The sequence below is a fragment of the Oncorhynchus gorbuscha genome, linkage group LG06, assembly GCF_021184085.1.
Source record: "Oncorhynchus gorbuscha isolate QuinsamMale2020 ecotype Even-year linkage group LG06, OgorEven_v1.0, whole genome shotgun sequence".
NCBI classification, from domain to species: Eukaryota; Metazoa; Chordata; class Actinopteri; order Salmoniformes; family Salmonidae; genus Oncorhynchus; species Oncorhynchus gorbuscha.
Window position 1 is genome coordinate 61,137,846 of NC_060178.1, and position 21,211 is coordinate 61,159,056.

Below are 21,211 nucleotides of genomic sequence, written 5' to 3' on the forward strand. Positions count from 1 at the left end.
TCACAAACAAATCACACAAGAAAACAATAAATGTATTACTAGTAGAAGTAATGTGGTATATTGTTTAACCCTTGTGTGGTGTTCAGGTCTGTGGGAGCCATTTTCAATATTTACTAAAAGAAAAATAATACAATATAAAAATAAACCTGAGACTCATTAGCCTTGGCTCATTTTCTGTGAAGAACATGTAAAATAACACATTTCATTAGGTTCTCTCTGTGCACCCCCTACACATTTATATTACATACAGTAGGGCAAAAAAGTATTTAGTCAGCCACCAATTGTGCAAGTTCTCCCACTTAAAAAGATGAGGCCTGTAATTTTTATCATAGGTACACTTCAACTATGACAGACAAAATGAGGGAGAGAAAAATCTTGAAAATCACATTGTAGGATTTTTAAATACATTTATTTGCAAATTATGGTGGAAAATAAACTTTTGTTATTGACCAAATACTTATTTTCCACCATAATTTGCAAATAAATTCATTAAAAATCCTACAATGTGATTTTCTGGATTTTTTTTCTCATTTTGTCTGTCATAGTTGAAGTGTACCTATGGTGAAAATTATAGGCCTCTCATCTTTTTAAGTGGGAGAACTTGCACAATTGGTGGCTGACTAAATACTTTTTTGCCCCACTATGTGTGGGGTTCGGTTCCACTGGACGCGAGAGTAATAAAAGTTTGGAAAAGTGTGTGTGTAGGTGAAAACAAGTAAAAAAATGTAACAAAAAGGTTTGCTTTGTGCCTTCACTATGACTTCCTCCTCCCTGGGCCTGCTGTATATATATATATAAGTATTTTCCCACACTCTACCCCAGCCAAGTGCAAATTGGGGGAGGGACACAAATAAATAGCTTTGCATGTGTGGCTCTTTACCACAATCAATCAGTATGGCAAAATAATCTCTGCTCAGAGGGCCTTATAAATATTTTTTGCAGAGAGAGAAGCTAGTGTGGAAGGAGTTTTCCAAACATGAGGATCATGTCTCTGTCAATTCAGAGTCTGACAGTGAGTTGGAAGAAGAGAATGAGATTAACCCTCAGCCAGCCCCAGGACCAGCCAGTCAGCAACCAGCTCATCAGCAGCCTAGAGGAGGAGAAATATGGATGCCCAAAACAATGTGAATTTGAAATGGTCTTCTTGCCCAAGAAATGAGCCACCCCGCATGGCTGCCAATGTGATAAGGATGCAACCAGAGCTGACGCGGGTGGTGGTTACTCATGTGCAGGACATAGTCTTCATTTGAACTGTTTATTCCAAGCACCATCCAGAAAATCATTCTGGACTGCACTAATTTGGATGCAAGGCATGTTTTTGGAGAGAGATGGACCAAACTCATTTACATGCATACTTTGGGGTTCTTATCCTTGCTGGTGTTTTCAGGTCCTTGCTGGGAATCCACAGAATACCTGTGGGATGCAGAAACTGTCAGAGACCTTTCTGTGCAACAATGTTTCTGGAAAACTTCCACTATATTTCCAGGATTATCCTCTTCGATAACAGAGACACCAGACCAACTTGGCGGCAGCGAGACAACCTAGCTGCTATCAGGTCAGTGTGGGACCAGTGGGTGGACCACCTTCTCCTGTTTTACAACCTTGGGTCCAACGTTACTGTTGATGAACAGCTTATGCTATTTAGGGGCTGCTGCCCCTTCAGGCAGTAGATACCGTCTAAACCCACAAAATATGGGATCAAGATCTGGGCTGCCTGTGATGCTGCTTCATCATATGCGTGGAACTTGCAAGTCTATACAGGGAAGCCAGATGGAGGAGCCCCTGAGAAGAACCAAGGGATGCGTGTTGTCTTGGACGTGACACAGGGACTCTGTGGCCATAACATCACATGCAATTTAAAAAAAAAACATTTTTTACTTTGCGCAAGCTGGGAGAGGAGCTCCTCAAAAGGAAGCTGATGATGGAAGAAACAGAACTAAAAAACAAGCCAGAGCTGTTGAATACACGGAACAGGCTTATTAATTACTCTAAGTTTCTGTTCACGGCCGAACACGTCCCTAGTGTCCTACGTGCCAAAGAAAGGCAAAAATGTGGTACTCATGAGTACGCTATATATAGATGGGAGAATCTGTAGCCAGGAACATCAAAAACCAGATATCATAATGGATTACAATGCCACAAAAGGAAGGGTGGACAATTTAGACAAGCTGGTGACTGGCTACAGCTACAAAAGAAGAACCGTACTCTGGCCACTTGTTATATTCTTCAACATCTCGGTGTACAATGTGTTTGTCATCTGGATGGCGTTGAAACCAGATTGGGACAGAGGGAAGCTCCGGAGGAGACGGCTCTTTCTCGAGAAGCTGGGCAAGGCTTCGGTAAGACCTCACATACAAAGGAGGTAACATATCCCAAGGACCTCAGCTTCTGCAGCCATTGTGAGGAGGATTCAGGAGGATGCTGGTGTCCCATCTGCCTGACCCACAGAACCAACAACTCCAATTTAGGAAGTGATGTTGTTACATGTGTGTCTGAGTCTCCTACCTTGGCCTGCTGTAACTATGCATGTGAGTGAGTAGGATATGAGTAAAATCCCTGAACAAAATGTTTTCATCGTTCTAGATTGAGCCGCTAGCAGCAGGAAGAAGCGCTGGGATGTGTGTGGACCCAAGGACAGGAAGACACAGTACACACGCATCAAGTGCATGAAATACATTTGCAACACACCCACAGTAAAAAAAAATAGTTTAAAAAAATGTGTGTAGAACAGCCTTAATGTGTGTTTAATGGGGCTCATTGACCATTTCCATAAAATACTGTATGTAAAATGTGTTATTCCAATGTTCAGTTCAAAGCAATAAACATCAATAGTGATGAAAACCTTGTATCATTTATATTTTTTCAAGATAAACATGATTTATTCCACCCATGTCTTGATTTTAATTGATTTGTTTACAAAAATCACAGAGCTTTTATTGATAAATGTGATCTAGCAGAGGTAAACACAAATATTAACCATGTATGCTGTCTGTATTGCTTGTAATTGATATGTCAACATGAAGTATTTTAGGGGAAATTGTATTGGCTGTAGTTTTAAAAACTCAATAATGTTGTGGGTCCATCACATGGGGTGACCCTGAGTCGTTTAACCTAAACGTCACAGACGAGACAAAAACATTAACCTGTCCCTTTAAAGGGCGGGAGGTAACCATGGTAGCGCGAATGGAGTCATGTGTGTGCCTGCACTATTGAGTCTGACATTGACATCTGCATTGTCTTCTCTTCCCTATCAGTTGAAACTCAAACATAGAAAACCAACCTAGCTTGTGAACAAAACAATGCCAAGAAACACAAGGACAAAGTCACATTTCAGTAGACTTTCGTTTTAAGTAAATTAAACAATTTTTTATGCCTGTGGAGTGGGCAGCGCTACTAAAAATGAATATTTCACTCTCAGCCTCCCCAGGCAGGCAGTGTTGCAGCGCGAAGTGGAATAGGCTATATAGGATTCGTAGTTTTGACTTTGTGCGATTAATTTACCAGCTATGAAGGGAAGTGGCAAAATACTTTGAAAACAGCAACTGCCGCATTTATTTTACTATGACATGTATTCATACTTGATTTTTTTTAAATTAACAAATGCAAGTGAAATGCTCACGCTGTGGATCCCTGACCACCCGCCAACGTGGCTGGTAAAAATAGACATCTTACCCACAAATATACCCGCATTTGGCTGGTAACAGGTGTTACTTTTAACCCTGATTTTAACACAATCTTGGGATTTTAGGCCCTGATAATGAGTCTTAAAAATTGTATTTCTATGCTAACCTAAAATTCTCTATTCGCATATCATTCCTAGACAAGCTTGCCTTTGGATATGCAGGTGCTCTTGTAAAGGGCTCCATTCAGGAGTAACATCAGTAGCTCATTTGTAATATTAAAACAGGTATGTGGAGTAGAGGTCAATGGCCGATTAATTAGGGCCGATTTCAAGTTTTCATAACAATCGGAAATCGGTATTTTTGGACACCGATTTGGCAGATACATTTTTTAAATATGAGTATAATTTATTTATTTTACACCTTTATTTAATCTTTATAACTAGGCAAGTCAGTTAAGAACACATTCTTATTTTCAATGACGGCCTAGGAAAAGTGGGTTAACTGCCTCGTCCAGGGGCAGAACGACAGATTTTTACCTTGTCAGCTCAGGGGACTCACTCTTGAAACCTTACAGTTAACTAGTCCAACGCTCTAACCACCTGATTACATTACACTCCACGAGGAGACTGCCTGTTACGCGAATGCAGTAAGCAAAGGTAAGTAGCTAGCTAGCATTAAACGTATCTTATAAAAAACAATCATAATCACTAGTTAACTACACATGGTTGATGATATTACTAGTTTATCTAGCGTGTCCTGCGTTACATATAATCGTTGTGGTGTGTATCGTTGCTCCAATGTGTACCTAACCATAAATATCAATGCCTTTCTTAAAATCAATACACAGAAGTACATATTTTTAAACCTGCATATTTAGCTAAAAGAAATCCAGGTTAACAGGCAATATTAACCAGTTGAAATTGTGTCACTTCTCTTGCGTTCATTGCACGCAGAGTCAGTGTATATGCAACAGTTTGGGCACCCTAATTTGCCAGAATTGTACGTAATTATGACATAACATTGAAGGTTGTGCAATGTAAAAGGAATATTTAGAATTATGGATGCCACCCGTTAGATAAAATTGTAATGGTTCCGTATTTCACTGACAGAATAAACGTCTCGTTTTCGAGATAGGCTTGAAGTCATAAACAGCGCATTAATGACCTATCAACTTCCGAGATTAGGCTGGTTTAACCGATGTGAAAAGGCTAGCTAGTTAGCGGGATGTGCGCTAATAGAGTTTCAAACGTCACTCGCTCTGAGACTTGGAGTGGTAGTTCCCCTTGCTCTGCATGGGTAATGCTGCTTCGAGGGTGGATGTTGTCGATGTGTTTCTGGTTCGATCTCAGGTAGGAGCGAGGAGAGGGACAGAAGCTATACTGTTACACTGGCAATACTAAAGTGCCTACAAGAACATCTAATAGTCAAAGGTTCATGAAATACAAATGGTATAGAGAGAAATAGTACTATAATTCCTATAATAACTACAACCTAAAACTTCTTACCTGGGAATATTGAAGATTCATGTTAAAAGGAACCACCAGCTTTTATATGTTCTGAACAAGGAATTTAAACGTGAGCTTTCTTACATGGCACATATTGCACTTTTACTTTCTTCTCCAACACTTGGTTTTTGCATGATTTAAACCAAATTGAACATGTTTCATTATTTATTTGAGGCTAAATTGATTTTATTGATATATTATATTAAGTTAAAATAAGTGTTCATTCAGTATTGTTGTAATTGTCATGATTACAAATAAATAAAATATATATATTAAAAAAAAAATTTAATCGGCATGAGCTTTTTTTTTAGTCCTCCAATAAATCGGTATCGGCGTTGAAAAATCATTAAATCGGTCGACCTCTAATGTGGAGGTTAAACTGTAAGTCTCTTGGCTTTACAAACCACTTGCAAGGCCCCTGTTCTCATAAAGGCCAGTTCTCCATCCCTTACATCCTTGCTAAGCCTGCCCAGTGGTCGTGCCATGAGCGTTAAACACTCTCCCTCTGCCTTCAGGCTCAGACTAACAGGGGCATTTCCTGTCTAGTTGAGACCAGGAGGGACTCCTGAGGAAGTTACCTCTACGCTTAAAAAGGTCATTCCATTGAATAAATTCACTGTAGTATCCTGTTGAAATAGAAAGACATTCAGTTTCAAAAAGGTCCCATGTTGAAGGTAAAAGCGGTCTCAATAGTGGAGTCAAATGACACTCCATTCGATAGGTCTGGGTAAAAAAAAAAAAAAAAGTTAATGTACTATAAAAAGGTGCAGGTAACATTACTCAAGCAACTGCAGTACTCTCATTGAAGTACAGTAAAGGGATCTGTACTATTGAGTAGCTTCTGAAACGGCTTCCCCCTTCTTACGAGACCAAGGGAACGGATCAATCCAGAAGTGAATAATAACAACCATCAAAGGGGAGTTTTTCCATACTCAAGACAGTGTAAAATACCTATCCAACTGAGCAACACGTTATATATTGGCCTGCCAACATCAAGTATGGTAATTGAGCTGGATTTATACATTTTAAATTACAACTGTGCATGGTTTCATTTAGGCCTACATCTATTGATTTATCTCTATCATGACCAGACAGACATGTAGACAAATTCTAAACAGCAAATACAACAATAATGGTATCTGGGTCTGTCTTCCAATACTCCAACATGGCATCCTGGGTAGTGATTGTTGTATGTTATGGACCATTCCCATCAGACACAGGTTGGCGCTTGCCCAAGGCATGCCATAGATGGCCTGAATAGGCGGGTTTGCATGACTGAGCCGATCTCAAAATAGACCCAATCAATAGCCTTTCACCCCACGCAAAGTCAAGCCCTAAGCGCCCTGAGTTTCCTGTCATCAATACCGTTCTCTGGACTGTGGGATGTTTTGAAAGCACAAACACTATCGTTTGTTAAGGTACACACGCTTATACGAGAGGTTAACAAACCACAGCAACTAATGGAGTGTATCCAGTGTCTAGCCAATGTTAATGAGGTGTAAAGTTCCAGGACATGGTGATACAATACTTGTTTATAGTATACAGCCGTGTTTTTCAACCCTTTTCCTGCGGACCCAAGTTAGTGCTCGTTTAGAAGAAAAATGTGAGCTCAAACACATGATTCAACTTATCAACTAATTACAAAGCCCTGGATTTGTTGAATGAGGAAATTGAATAGTTCAATTGGGTGTGGGTCATCCTATATGATTGCAATCACTTTCTGACTGCACCCCTTTTGATTTGAACGAAAGCTTTCATACATGTTTTCCCATTGTGGAAGTGGTCAGAAGGTGACTTTTTGGAATTGAATGACAAAACATTCAGGAGATAAGTGATCAATGTTTACCCATATTGTATACCGCATCCTACCATGAGACGCCCATGTCTTAAAATCACTGAAAAAGATAAATGGTTGTTTGATATAATTTGAAATCTTACAAAACAGGTTTGTCAAACTATTCTATGATTTCTTGAGAATGTTTATTTTAATGTCATTTTTAAAGCTTTAACATCAACTATCTAAACATCTCAATTGGGTTGAGGTAGGGTGATTGTGGAGGCCAGGTCATCTGATGCAGCACTCCATCACTCTCCTTCTTGGTAACACAGCCTGGAGGTGTGTTTTAGGTCATTGTCCTATTGAAAAACAAATGATAGTCCCACTAAGCCCAAACCAGATGGAATGGCGTATCGCTGCAGAATGCTGTGGTAGCCATGCTAGTAAGGGTGCTCAAATTTGGACTCATCAGACCAAAGGACAAGTTTCCTCCGGTCTAATGTCCATTGCTCGTGTTTCTTGGCCCAAGTAAGTTTCTTCTTCTTATTGGTGTCCTTTAGTAGTGGTTTCTTTGCCGCAATCCAACCGTGAAGGCCTGATTCACAGTCTCCTCTGAACAGTTGAGGTTGAGATGTGTCTGTTTCTTGAACTCTGTGAAGCACTTATTTGGGCTGCAATCTGAGGCTGGTATCTCTAATTAACTTATCCTCTGCAGCAGAGGTAACTCTGGGTCTTCCTTTCCTGTAGCGGTCCTCATGAGAGCCAGTTTCATCATAGCGGTTCATGGTTTTTGCGACTGCAATTGAAGAAACGTTAAAAGTGGACTGATCTTCATGTCTTAAAGTATTGATGGACTATCGTTTCTCTTTGCTTATTTGAGCTGTTCATGCCATAATATGGACTTGGGTCTTTTACCAAATAGGGCTATCTTCTGCATACCACCCATACCTTGTTACAACACAACTGACTGGCTCAAATGCATTTGTTAATTGAAATGCATTCCAGGTGACTACCTCATGAAGCTTGTTCAGAGAATGCCAAGAGTGTGCAAAGCGGTCATCAAGGCAAAGGGTGGCTACTTTGAAGAATCTCAAATATAGTTTGATTAGTTTAACACTTTTGGTTACTACATAACTGTGTGTTATTTGATAGTTTTGATGTCTTCACTATTATTCTACAATGCAGAAATGTTTTTTTTTTTTATAAAGTAAACCCTGGAATAAGTAGGTGTCCAAACTTTTGACTGATACTGTATGTGACCTGTTTAATTTGAATGTTTTTCTTTTTTTAAATCAAAATGTGCTTTTAGCAGAAATGCCTTCTGGAAAATGTTGACTTTCATGTGCCTTAATAACAAACTTGTATGCCATCTGAAAATACAAATACAAATTGTTAAATTACGGGTCCAGTAGGTTTAGCCACAGAAAAATACACGGAGGGGTTGGACATGCTGACAGATTAATTTCAGACTGCCTTGTAACATGCTTCTGTGTATAACATGAGCTGCTCAGTATTCAGTGGGGCAAAAAAGTATTTAGTCAGCCACCAATTGTGCAAGTTCTCCCCCTTAAAAAGATGAGAGGCCTGTAATTGTCATCATAGGTACACTTCAACTATGACAGACAAAATGACAAAAAAATCCAGAAAATCACATTGTAGGATTTTTTATGAATTTATTTGCAAATTATGGTGGAAATAATAATAATATTTGGCCAATAACAAAAGTTTCTCTCAATACTTTGTTATATACCCTTTGTTGGCAATGACAGGGGTCAAACGTTTTCTGTAAGTCTTCACAAGGTTTTCACACACTGTTGCTGGTATTTTGGCCCATTCCTCCATGCAGATCTCCTCTAGAGCAGTGATGTTTTGGGGCTGTTGCTGGGCAACACCGACTTTCAACTCCCTCCAAATATTTTCTATGGGGTTGAGATCTGGAGACTGGCTAGGACACTCCAGGACCTTGAAATGCTTCTTACGAAGCCACTCCTTCGTTTCCCGGGCGGTGTGTTTGGGATCATTGTCATGCTGAAAGACCAAGCCATGTTTCATCTTCAATGCCCTTGCTGATGGAAGGAGGTTTTCACTCAAAATCTCACGATACATGGCCCCATTCATTCTTTCCTTTACACGGATCATTTGTCCTGGTCCCTTTGCAGAAAAACAGCCCCAAAGCATGATGTTTCCACCCCCATGCTTCACAGTAGGTATGGTGTTCTTTGGATGCAACTCGGCATTCTTTGTCCTCCAAACACGACGAGTTGAGTTTTTACCAAAAAGTTATATTTTGGTTTCATCTGACCATATGACATTCTACCAATCTTCTTCTAGATCATCCAAATGCTCTCCAGAAAACTTCAGACGGGCCTGGACACATCTGGCACTGCAGGATTTGAGTCCCTGGCGGCGTAGTGGGTTACTGATGGTAGGCTTTGTTACTTTGGTCCCAGCTCTTTGCAGGTCATTCACTAGATCCCCCCCGTGTGGTTCTGGGATTTTTGCTCACCGTTCTTGTGATCATTTTGACCCCACGGGGTGAGATCTTGTGTGGAGCCCCAGATCGAGGGAGATTATCAGTGGTCTTGTATGTCTTCCATTTCCTAATAATTGCTCCCACAGTTGATTTCTTCAGACCAAGCTGCTTACCTATTGCAGATTCAGTCTTCCCAGCCTGGTGCAGGTCTACAATTTTGTTTCTGGTGTCCTTTGACAGCTCTTTGGTCTTGGCCATAGTGGAGTTTGGAGTGTGACTGTTTGAGGTTGTGGACAGGTGTCTTTTATACTAATAACAAGTTCAAACAGGTGCCATTAATACAGGTAACGAGTGGAGGACAGAGTAGCCTCTTAAAGAAGAAGTTACAGGTCTGAGAGCCAGAAATCTTGCTTGTTTGTAGGTGACCAAATACTTATTTTCCACCATAATTTGCAAATAAATTCATTAAAGATCCTACAATGTGATTTTCTGGATTTTTTCCCCTCATTTTGTCTGTCATAGTTGAAGTGTACCTATGATGAAAATTACAGGCCTCATCTTTTTAAGTGGGAGAACTTGCACAATTGGTGGCCCACGAAATACTTTTTTTGCCCCACTGTATGTGCATAATCCTGTCTACCGCAGATTTTCTATTTATTTAAGATATCATGATGACCTGAAAAAAGTTTTGCTACTGCTCTCAACATTGCTGCCTTAATAGCACTTCGACAAAGCTCATTCGGAAAAAGTTGTGATGGACTACTTTCTGGAGGATGATTGTGCCATGCTGACTTTGAAAATGAAATCAGGCAATTAAAAAAATCCTTGATTTAGGGAAATACTTTTTAATTGAACCAGACATTGTAGAGTCTTCTGATGACAATGGTGGGGAAGAAATGGTGTCGTTGTCACGGAAGAAGTTGACCGAGGTTTGAAAATCAGTGGAATCCTGGTGGAAGCAGAGAGATGACTGCCAAATGCAGAGTCCAAAAAGAGAACACATAAATAAGGATGTTGTAATCCAGAGACAGGTGTTTCATACATCTTCAAACTAAGGGAAACCATGGCATCCAGGTCAGAGGGAGAGAAACATTCATCCACGGGTAAGAGTCTCGCTACATTTGCAGATATAGATTTCTAATTTAGTCAATCACTTTCATTGAAAACAAAAGTGCACTATTATTGAGCTCGCTAACTTTACGTGTATGATCTGTGTAGTAATATTATTTGCATCTCAGAAAGCCCTTTTCATTACTAGTTATAGCCTAATGTTAGCTTGCAAGCTAACATTGAAACTAGTTGGTTAGCTTTAGCTACCTGCAGATTTATGCATGGTAGTTTTGCCGCGTTCAAAACCACTGGGAACTCTGAAATATACGAGGTCAAATCATGAAGTCAGAATTCTTCAGGTCGGAAAGTCGGAGCTCTAGAAAGAGGTCCGAGATCCCAAAGTTGGAATTCCGAGTTGGATGACCGTTCAAAGCGATTTTCCCCAGTTGGAGCTAGTTTTTTTTCTAATTCCCAGTTGTTTTGACTCAGCATTAGAGTTGGGATTATGGCTCATTATCAGCTAGCTAGCTACAGTTGAAGTCGGAAGTTTACATACACCTTAGCCAAATACATTTGAACTCAGTTTTTCACAATTGCTGGCATTTAATCTGAGTAAAAATTCAGTTTTAGGTCAGTTAGGATCACCATTTTATTTTAAGAATGTGAAATGTCAGAATAATAGTAGAGAGAATGATTTATTTAAGCTTGTATTTCTTTCATCACATTCCCAGTGGGTCAGAAGTTTTGCATACACTCAATTTGTATTTGGTAGAATTGGCTTTAAACGCACCAACGTACGTTCATCTCTAAGAGATGGAATGAGTCTCCTTCCTGAACAGTATGACGGCTGCGTGGTCCCATGGTGTTTATACTTGCGTACTATTATTTGTACAGATGAACGTGGTACTTTGAGGCATTTGAAAATTGCTCTCAAGGATGAACAAGACTTGTGGAGGTCTACAATTTTTTTTCTGAAGTCTTGGCTGATTTCTTTTGATTTCCCCATGTTGTCAAGGAAAGAGGCACAAAGTTTGAAGGTAGGCCTTGAAATACATCCACAAATACACCTCCAATTGACTCAAATGATGGCTTTAGAAGCTTCTGATAAGCTAATTGACATGACATAATTTTCTGGAATTTTCCAAGCTGTTTAAAGTCCCAGTCAATTTAGTAGATGTAAACTTCTGACCCACTGGAATTTTGATACAGTGAATTAGAAATTAAATAATCTGTAAACAAGTCTGTAAACAATTGTTGGGAAAATTACCTGTGTCATGCACAAAGTAGATGTCCAAACCGACTTGCCAAAACTATAGATTGTTAACAAGAAATTTGTGGAGTGGATGAAAAACGAGATTTAATGACTCCAACCTGAGTGTATGTAAATTCCGACTTCAACTGTACATATCCTAACAAAAGACTCCACTATGCAAGTAACCATTTCACTGTACCGTTTACACCTTCTGTATCCTGCACATGTGACAAATAAACCTAGATTTTATTTGATGTTGCATGTGTTTACGAGAGACGGTAATGTGAAGAACAAAATTACCTGCACCAAAGTCAGATTAGGATAACGGCCAAGGACTAGACAAAGTGTATTTTTACTACAACTTTCAGTCTTGAAATCTTTGGTTGTTTACTACACTGTGAATCCACAAAGTGATGGGTGGGGCTAAGGCTTAAGCGGGTGTGAACGATGCTGAATGGGTAGAGCATGAACCTGCAGGAGCGGGTCACTGCTTTGACGTTTGCAGAGAATGTCAGGGTGTTGTCCAAGGTCACGCAAAGATTATTTGCGCTCTGGGAGGGAGACACTGTGGAGTTGTCAACCGTGCTGGAGAGGCCTTTGAGCGGGCAGGCCTTCCCCAGGAGGAAGAGCAGTTCAGTCTTGTCGAGGTTGAGCTTGGGGTGGTGGGCCGACATCCACGTTGCGATATCTGCCAGGCGCGCAGAGATGCGTATTTCCACCTGGGTGTCAGAAGGGGGGGAAGGAGAAAAGTAGTTGAGTGTCATCCGCATAGCATGATAATAGAGACCATGTGAGGATAAGACGGAGCCGAGAGACCTGGTGTATAGAGAGAAGATGAGAGGGCCTAGAACCGAGCCCTGGGGGACACCTGTAGTGAGTATGTTGTGCAGACACAGATCCTCTCCACGTCACCTGGTAGGAGCGGCCTGCCAGGTAGGATGCAATCCAAGAGTGTGCAGAGCCTGAGACGCCCAGCCCTGAGAGGGTGGAGAGGAAGATCTGACGGGTCACGGTGTCGAAGGCAGCAGATAGATCTAGGAGGATGAGAACAGAGGAGAGACAGTCAGCTTTGGCAGCGCTGAGAGCCTCCGTGACACAGAAAAGAGCAGTCTCGGTTGAGTGACCCGTCTTGAAGCCTGACTGGTTAGGGTCATGAAGTTTGTTTTGAGGGAGACGATAAGAAAGTGAAGAGACAGCAATCTCATGTGTTTTGGAAAGAAAAGAAAGAAGGGATACACATCTATCGTTTTTGATGTCAGATGAATCGAGTGCTGGTTTCTTGAAGAGGGAAGCAACTCAGGCCATCTTGAAGTCAGAAGGGAAGCAGACAGTGGCCAGGGAGGAGTTGATGGAAGTGAGGAATGGGACAAGGTCTCCCGAGATGGTCCGGAGAAGGCAGGAGGAGATGGGTTCAAGTGGGCAGCTTTTCGGGCGGCCGAACTTCACTAGTCGTAAGATGTCATCTGGAGAGAGAGGGGAGAAAGAGGTCAAGGCGTAGGGGAGTTCTGTGTGAGTGAGACCAGTACTCAGTAGGCTGAGTGAATGAGTAGCACATAGCCTATAGAAATGTTGTGCAACATAAGCTCCTGGGCTCTCATGAAGTGTATGATTAGATTTTTGAATACATTTACATTGATGTCAGGGTGATTAGAGGGACAATAGAGTGCTGAGTGCTGAGTACCAGGCAGTTAGCAAGCCCACACTTCTGTAGCTCAGTTTGTAGAGCATGGCGCTTGTAACGCCAGGGTAGTGGGTTCGATCCCCGGGACCACCCATACGTAGAATGTATGCACACATGACTGTAAGTCGCTTTGGATAAAAGCGTCTGCTAAATGGCATATATATATATATTTGGTAGGCTACTAATGACCAGCAGCAGCAGCAGAGCTTGGAGAAGCCGACTTACCATGACTAAACGGTCACAGGGAATTTGACTGCCGTCATGACTTGTGACCACCTGTGTGGCGGTAATATGGTCCCCATAACAGTCCTAGCTGGAACTGTCAGTGAAAAGTAGAGCGGCCCAGTCAGGCATATCGCAATATTTCTAATTTAAGTTGCTGGAAGAGAATAGTTTGGAAAGCAAATGGCTATTGTAAAGGGAAGACAACGAAAATACGAAGCCGTCTTTTAGTTGTCAAAATTCTCAACTTAAAAATTGGGCTTATAGCCCCATCTTACTGGTACCAGCGGAAAGCATTGGCCATATCCCCGGTGAGTGCGCACATTCACTCTTTATCTTTGAGTCAGTGCCACATAAAAGTTTGTTTTGGGACAATAATTTCTTCCTCCAGTTGTCATTCTATTTTGGGGTCCCCTTCTAGTAGACCTATTATATGGACAGCATTGTTTTTATAGCTCTCTTTGTCAGTGTCAACAGAGTAGGCTAACTTGTAATTTGTCGTACTCAAAAGTATTATGCCTCCAGTCACATAGTGTAGTAGAATTGCACAAAATATGTTTTTCCAGGCAAAGAAAGAAACGTATCGGATATAGCCTACAGCCCAGGACACTACACCCGCTCAGCAATGAAGACCTTTTTACGATTAGTCTAATCGTATAACTCAAATTATGACCATCCAATCTACTCATCACATTACGAGTAGTAGGCTATCTTACATAAGTCTGCAAATCCAATGAGGCATGGAAAGTTTTATTATAAAGGTGCATTTTCATGGTGAAAATGTGCTTCTCCTAACTTGAAACTCACGCGCCACCTATGCGTAGGTTAGGAATTGTGCTGCTCGTTACTCATCTTGTTGGCTGAGGAAAATTTATCGTGGACAATTATTCTAACAACTTCAAAGTGCATGGTAAGGACACACTTCATTGCATTCTCGACTTGCATGTTCTGTTAAGATTAATTACCATAATCTAAATGTGATATCTGTCATTCTGAGCACTGTGGGGGACACCCTAATCAGGTTACACACCCAACACATATGGGTCCGGTACATTTTTTAAATGTCTGGTAAATTATAATGCTGCCAGTGAAATGTCCAGTGCCATATTTTCATAATGGAAACCCTGGTCTCATGGTAGGGTGGGGTATGCAAAATGGGTCAACTTTGAGCACCTCTATGTCCTGAATGTTGTCATTCAGGTCACTTTTTGACCACTTCTACCATGGGCAAACATGTATGGAAGGTTTCATTCTAATCAAAAGGGGTGCCTTTAGTGATTTAAATTATATGGTGTGTTAGGACTGCACTGAGAAAGAATTATATAATAAAAAACACTGCAAGATCAAAGTAATACACAGTGCCTTCGGAAAGTATTCAGACCCCTTAACTTTTCCATATTTTGTTACGTTAAATTCATGAAATTATTTTTTTTAAATCCTAAACACAATGACAAAGCAAAAAGTTGTATTTTATTTGAGCAAATACCTTATTTACATAAGTTTAAAAATTGAGCTCAGGTGCATCCTGTTTCCATTGATCATCCTTGAGATGTTTCTACAACTTCATTGGAGTCCACCTGCGGTAAATGCAATTGATTGGACATGATTTGGAAAGGCACACACCTGTCTATAAGGTCCCACAGTTGACAGTGCATGACTGAGCAAAAACCAAGCCATGAGGTCAAAGGAATTGTCAGTAGAGCTCCGAGACAGGATTGTGTTGAGGCACAGATCTAGGGAAGGATTCCAAAAATGTTCTGCGGCAATGAAGGTCCCCAAGAACACAGTGGCCTCCATCATTCTTAAAATGGAAGAAGTTTGGAACCAATAAAGACTTTTCCCAGAGATGGCCGCCCGGCCCAACTGAGCAATTCGTGGAGTAGGGCCTTGGTCAGAGAGGTGACCAAGACAGCGCTCTAGAGTTCCTCTGTGGATGGGAGAAACTTCCAGAAGGACAACCATCTCTGCAACACTCCACCAATCAGGCCTTTATGGTAGTGGCCAGACGGAGTGGCCACTCCACAGTAAAAGGCACGACAGCCCGCTTAGAGTTTGCCAAAAGGCACCTAAAGACTCTCAGACCATGAGAAACAAGATTCTCTGGTCTGATAAAAGCAAGATGAAACTATTTGGCCTGAATGACAAGCGTCACGTCTGGAAGAAATCTGGCACCATCCCCATGGTGAAGCAAAGTGGTGGCAGATGTGCCAAGCTTGTAGCATCATACCCAAGAAGACGCTGTAGTCGCTGCTAAAGATGAGTTAAGGGTCTGAATATTTATGTAAATGTCATTTCTGTTTATGTAATAAAAGTGCAACATTTTCTATAAACCTGTTTTTGCTTAGTCATTATGGGGTATTGAATGTAAATTGAGGGGGGAAACTATTTAAATACATTTTAGAATAAGGCTGTAATGTAACAAAATGTAGAAAAAGTCAAGGTGTCCGAATACTTTCCGAAGGCACTGTATCTGGCTGAAACTAAAAGCTACATTTGTTTCTGTAGGGACCCAGGTGGCCATAAAGCATGTGCCTACATTGTTATCTAGGAGTTATCTGTGGGCACTATATCCTAGAAACCTTCTGTCACAACAGTGATCGTTTGCACACTGAGTGCAAGGCCTTTTGAAACACTTAGAGGCAAACAGGTCAGTGTTTGTCTACAAAGATGAATGATCTTATTTATCTGGCTATACCAAATCAGATATAAACAGTCAGATCAATTATATTCTGAGGTAGCCTCTCCTGTACAGTTTTTCCATCTCAGAACATGTTGGCTAACCACAACAACACAAGAGTTAATATTAGAGGTTGGCCGATTAATCGGAATGGCTGATTAATTAGGGACGATTTCAAGTTCTCACAATCGGTAATCGGCATTTTTGGACGCCGATTATATAGCAATCCACGAGGAGACTGCTTGGCAAGCTAACCACCTGTTACACGAATGCCGGCAGCAAGGAGCCATGGTAAGTTACTAGCTAGCATCCGTATTACATTTACATTTACATACATTTAAGTCATTTAGCAGACGCTCTTATCCAGAGCGACTTACAAATTGGTGCATTCACCTTATGACATCCAGTGGAACAGCCACTTTACAATAGTGCATCTAAATATTTTAAGGGGGGCGGGGGGGTGAGAAGGATTACTTTATCCTATCCTAGGTATTCCTTAAAGAGGTGGGGTTTCAGGTGTCTCCGGAAGGTGGTGATTGACTCCGCTGTCCTGGCGTCGTGAGGGAGTTTGTTCCACCATTGGGGAGCCAGAGCAGCGAACAGTTTTGACTGGGCTGAGCGGGAACTGTACTTCCTCAGTGGTAGGGAGGCGAGCAGGCCAGAGGTGGATGAACGCAGTGCCCTTATTTGGGTGTAGGGCCTGATCAGAGCCTGGAGGTACTGAGGTGCCGTTCCCCTCACAGCTCCGTAGGCAAGCACCATGGTCTTGTAGCGGATGCGAGCTTCAACTGGAAGCCAGTGGAGAGAGTGGAGGAGCGGGGTGACGTGAGAGAACTTGGGAAGGTTGAACACTAGACGGGCTGCGGCGTTCTGGATGAGTTGTAGGGGTTTAATGGCACAGGCAGGGAGCCCAGCCAACAGCGAGTTGCAGTAATCCAGACGGGAGATGACAAGTGCCTGGATTAGGACCTGCGCCGCTTCCTGTGTGAGGCAGGGTCGTACTCTGCAGATGTTGTAGAGCATGAACCTACAGGAACGGGCCACTGCCTTGATGTTAGTTGAGAACGACAGGGTGTTGTCCAGGATCACGCCAAGGTTCTTAGCGCTCTGGGAGGAGGACACAATGGAGTTGTCAACCGTGATGGCGAGATCATGAAACGGGCAGTCCTTCCCCGGGAGGAAGAGCAGCTCCGTCTTGCCGAAGTTCAGCTTGAGGTGGTGATCCGTCATCCACACTGATATGTCTGCCAGACATGCAGAGATGAGATTCGCCACCTGGTCATCAGAAGGGGGAAAGGAGAAGATTAATTGTGTGTCGTCTGCATAGCAATGATAGGAGAGACCATGTGAGGTTATGACAGAGCCAAGTGACTTGGTGTATAGCGAGAATAGGAGAGGGCCTAGAACAGAGCCCTGGGGGACACCAGTGGTGAGAGCGCGTGGTGAGGAGACAGATTCTCGCCACGCCACCTGGTAGGAGCGACCTGTCAGGTAGGACGCAATCCAAGCGTGGGCCGCGCCGGAGATGCCCAACTCGGAGAGGGTGGAGAGGAGGATCTGATGGTTCACAGTATCGAAGGCAGCCGATAGGTCTAGAAGGATGAGAGCAGAGGAGAGAGAGTTAGCTTTAGCGGTGCGGAGCGCCTCCGTGATACAGAGAAGAGCAGTCTCAGTTGAATGACTAGTCTTGAAACCTGACTGATTTGGATCAAGAAGGTCATTCTGAGAGAGATAGCGGGAGAGCTGAACAAGGACGGCACGTTCAAGAGTTTTGGAGAGAAAAGAAAGAAGGGATACTGGTCTGTAGTTATTGACATCGGAGGGATCGAGTGTAGGTTTTTTCAGAAGGGGTGCAACTCTCGCTCTCTTGAAGACGGAAGGGACGTAGCCAGCGGTCAGGGATAAGTTGATGAGCGAGGTGAGGTAAGGGAGAAGGTCTCCGGAAATGGTCTGGAGAAGAGAGGAGGGGATAGGGTCGAGCGGGCAGGTTGTTGGGCGGCCAGCCGTCACAAGACGCGAGATTTCATCTGGAGAGAGAGGGGAGAAAGAGGTCAGAGAGAGGGTGAGGTCAAAAGAGGAGAGGAGTGGAAAGAAGGAGGCAGAGAGGAATGAGTCAAAGGTAGACGTGGGGAGGTTAAAGTCACCCAGAACTGTGAGAGGTGAGCCGTCCTCAGGAAAGGAGCTTATCAAGACATCAAGCTCATTGATGAACTCTCAGAGGGGACCTGGAGGGCGATAAATGATAAGGATGTTAAGCTTGAAAGGGCTGGTAACTGTGACAGCATGAAATTCAAAGGAGGCGATAGACAGATGGGTAAGGGGAGAAAGAGAGAATGACCACTTGGGAGAGATAAGGATCCCGATGCCACCACCCCGCTGACCAGAAGCTCTTGGGGTGTGCGAGAACACGTGGGCGGACGAAGAGAGAGCAGTAGGAGTAGCAGTGTTATCTGTGGTGATCCATGTTTCTGTCAGTGCCAAGAAGTCAAGGGACTGGAGGGAGGCATAGGCTGAGATGAACTCTGCCTTGTTGGCTGCAGATCGCCAGTTCCAGAGGCTATCGGAGATCTCCACGTGGGTCGTGCGCGCTGGGACCACCAGATTAGGGTGGCAGCGGCCACACGGTGTGGAGCGTTTGTATGGTCTGTGCAGAGAGGAGAGAACAGGGATAGACAGACACATAGTTGACAGGCTACAGAAGAGGCTACGCTAATGCAAGGAGATTAGAATGACAAGTGGACTACACGTCTCGAATGTTCAGAAAGTTAAGCTTACGTAGCAAGAATCTTATTGACTAAAATGATTCAAATGATACAGTACTGCTGAAGTAGGCTAGCTGGCAGTGGCTGCGTTGTTGACTTTGTAGGCTAGCTGGCAGTGGCTGCGTTGTTGACACTACACTAATCAAGTCGTTCCGTTGAGTGTAATAGTTTCTACAGTGCTGCTATTCGGGGGCTAGCTAGCAGTGTTGATTACGTTACGTTGCGTTAAAAGAACGACAATACCTGGCTAGCTAACCTAGAAAATCGCTCTAGACTACACAATTATCTTTGATACACAGACGGCTATGTAGCTAGCTATGTAGCTAGCTACGATCAAACAAATCAAACCGTTGTGCTGTAATGAAATGAAAAATCTGATACTACCTGTGGAGCGAATTATTACACTGAAAGAATAAACGTTTTGTTTTCGAAAGGATAGGATTTGAACATGTTAATGACCTAAGACTCGTATTTCCGTGTGTTTATTATAATTAAGTCTATGATTTGATATTTGATAGAGCAGTCATTCAAACCAAACTTTTCTCCGTTTGCCAGCAGCTCTTCGCAATACTTGAAGCACAGTGCTGTTTATGACATCAAGCCTATCAACTCCAGGGATTAGGCTGGCAATACTATAGTGCCTATAAGAACATCCAATCGTCAAAGGTATATGCAATACAAATGGTAGAGAGAGAAATATTCCTATAATAACTACAACCTAAAACTTCTTAACTGGGAATATTGAAGACTCATGTTAAAAAGGAACCACTAGCTTTCCTAGGTTCTCATGTTCTGAGCAAGGAACTTAAACGTTAGCCTTTTTACATGGCACATATTGCACTTTTACCTTCTTCTCCAACACTGAGTTTTTGCATTATTTAAACCAAATTGAACACGTTTCATTATTAATTTGAGACTAAATTGATTTTATTTGTATTATATTAAGTTAAAATAAGTGTTCATTGTTCATTCAGTATTGTTGTAGTCGCCATTATTACAAATACATATATGAATACATATTATTATTTATAAAATCGGCCAATTAATTGATATCAGCTTTTTTTTGTGGTGCTCCAATAATCGGTATCGGCATTGAAAAACCATAATCGGTCAACCTTTAGTTGAGATTCAAGGATGTTTATTTAGATTTATCAAACAAAATGTAAAATAGGAAGGTCTAATTTATACTTTGATAGGACACTTTATTGGGCCGTAAACAATGGACAAGTCACAGCCTCTATGGCGTTCTATGCAAAGAGCTCAGCTGCATACACAGAGGACAGTCGCTCCCTTCCTGATAAAACAGCTGGATTCTGGATCCAACACAAGTGCCATAATAAATAGCCCCCCTTAACAATGTTCCAAAGGAACTCAACTGTGAGCTCAACCAGCAGGCCTATATGGCTGAACAGACATCGGCCACGTGCCATTATGCAAAGGCCTAACATTATGTTTAGCTCCTCTATGGTATGTTGGCCAAACCAAGATGAAGGAAAAATATGGAAACTGATGCAATATTATCTATGTAGCATTGACGAAAATAAACACGACTAAGAAACAGGCAATAGCGTGTCAAATAAAATTACGTTGGGAGCATGCATAGGCCCCTGATCCAAATAGACAGTTTATAATACCTCAAAATAAACCCTAATTATAAGTTGATAGAAATGAATAAATCTGAAAAATCCATCTTCACAAATAAACTGCAGGCTACAAATGAAAAAAATAAATACTGTCAAACAACCATTTGGATCTGTCATGTTAATCAAAGATATCTTACCTCATCTGCATTTTCAGTTCCTGTGTCTTTCCCACTGGTGGCATTACTGTTTTTCGTGCTGCTTTTGGCAGATTTGGTTGGTTCCTGTGAATGACAACAAGCCATAGTCATCTTACCATATTCACAACAAACACAATTGTCGTAGGACCATACTCAACTCACATCCTCTGTTCAATGGGAGTTATTGTACACTACACATACATGTAATTTCCGTGGTTAAACAGGTCCCGTTGGTACGATGCCTACAATTACCGTAATTGCGCTACCTTAAACTGTTGGAATGCATTCTTGCGGCCTTGACTGCCGCATTTGTAAGACACACTGTATGGAACGAGACTTAAATGCCCCCTTAGTGGAAAAAGACAGAAATTACAGTCTGGTCAGGCAACGATTAAGCACAAGCGAGAGA

The 21,211-nt window shown here is 42.0% G+C and overlaps 1 protein-coding gene across 1 annotated transcript in view; it reads right to left on the reverse strand.

The window, feature by feature from the left end:
- Positions 1-21,211, reverse strand: part of LOC124038185 (serine/threonine-protein phosphatase 2A 56 kDa regulatory subunit delta isoform) — a 56,305-nt gene that overhangs the window by 33,226 nt on the left and 1,868 nt on the right. The window contains exon 2 of the mRNA XM_046353725.1: positions 20,803-20,886. Within this exon, the coding sequence (XP_046209681.1) occupies positions 20,803-20,886 (84 nt within the window). The remainder of the gene's footprint in view (positions 1-20,802; positions 20,887-21,211) is intronic.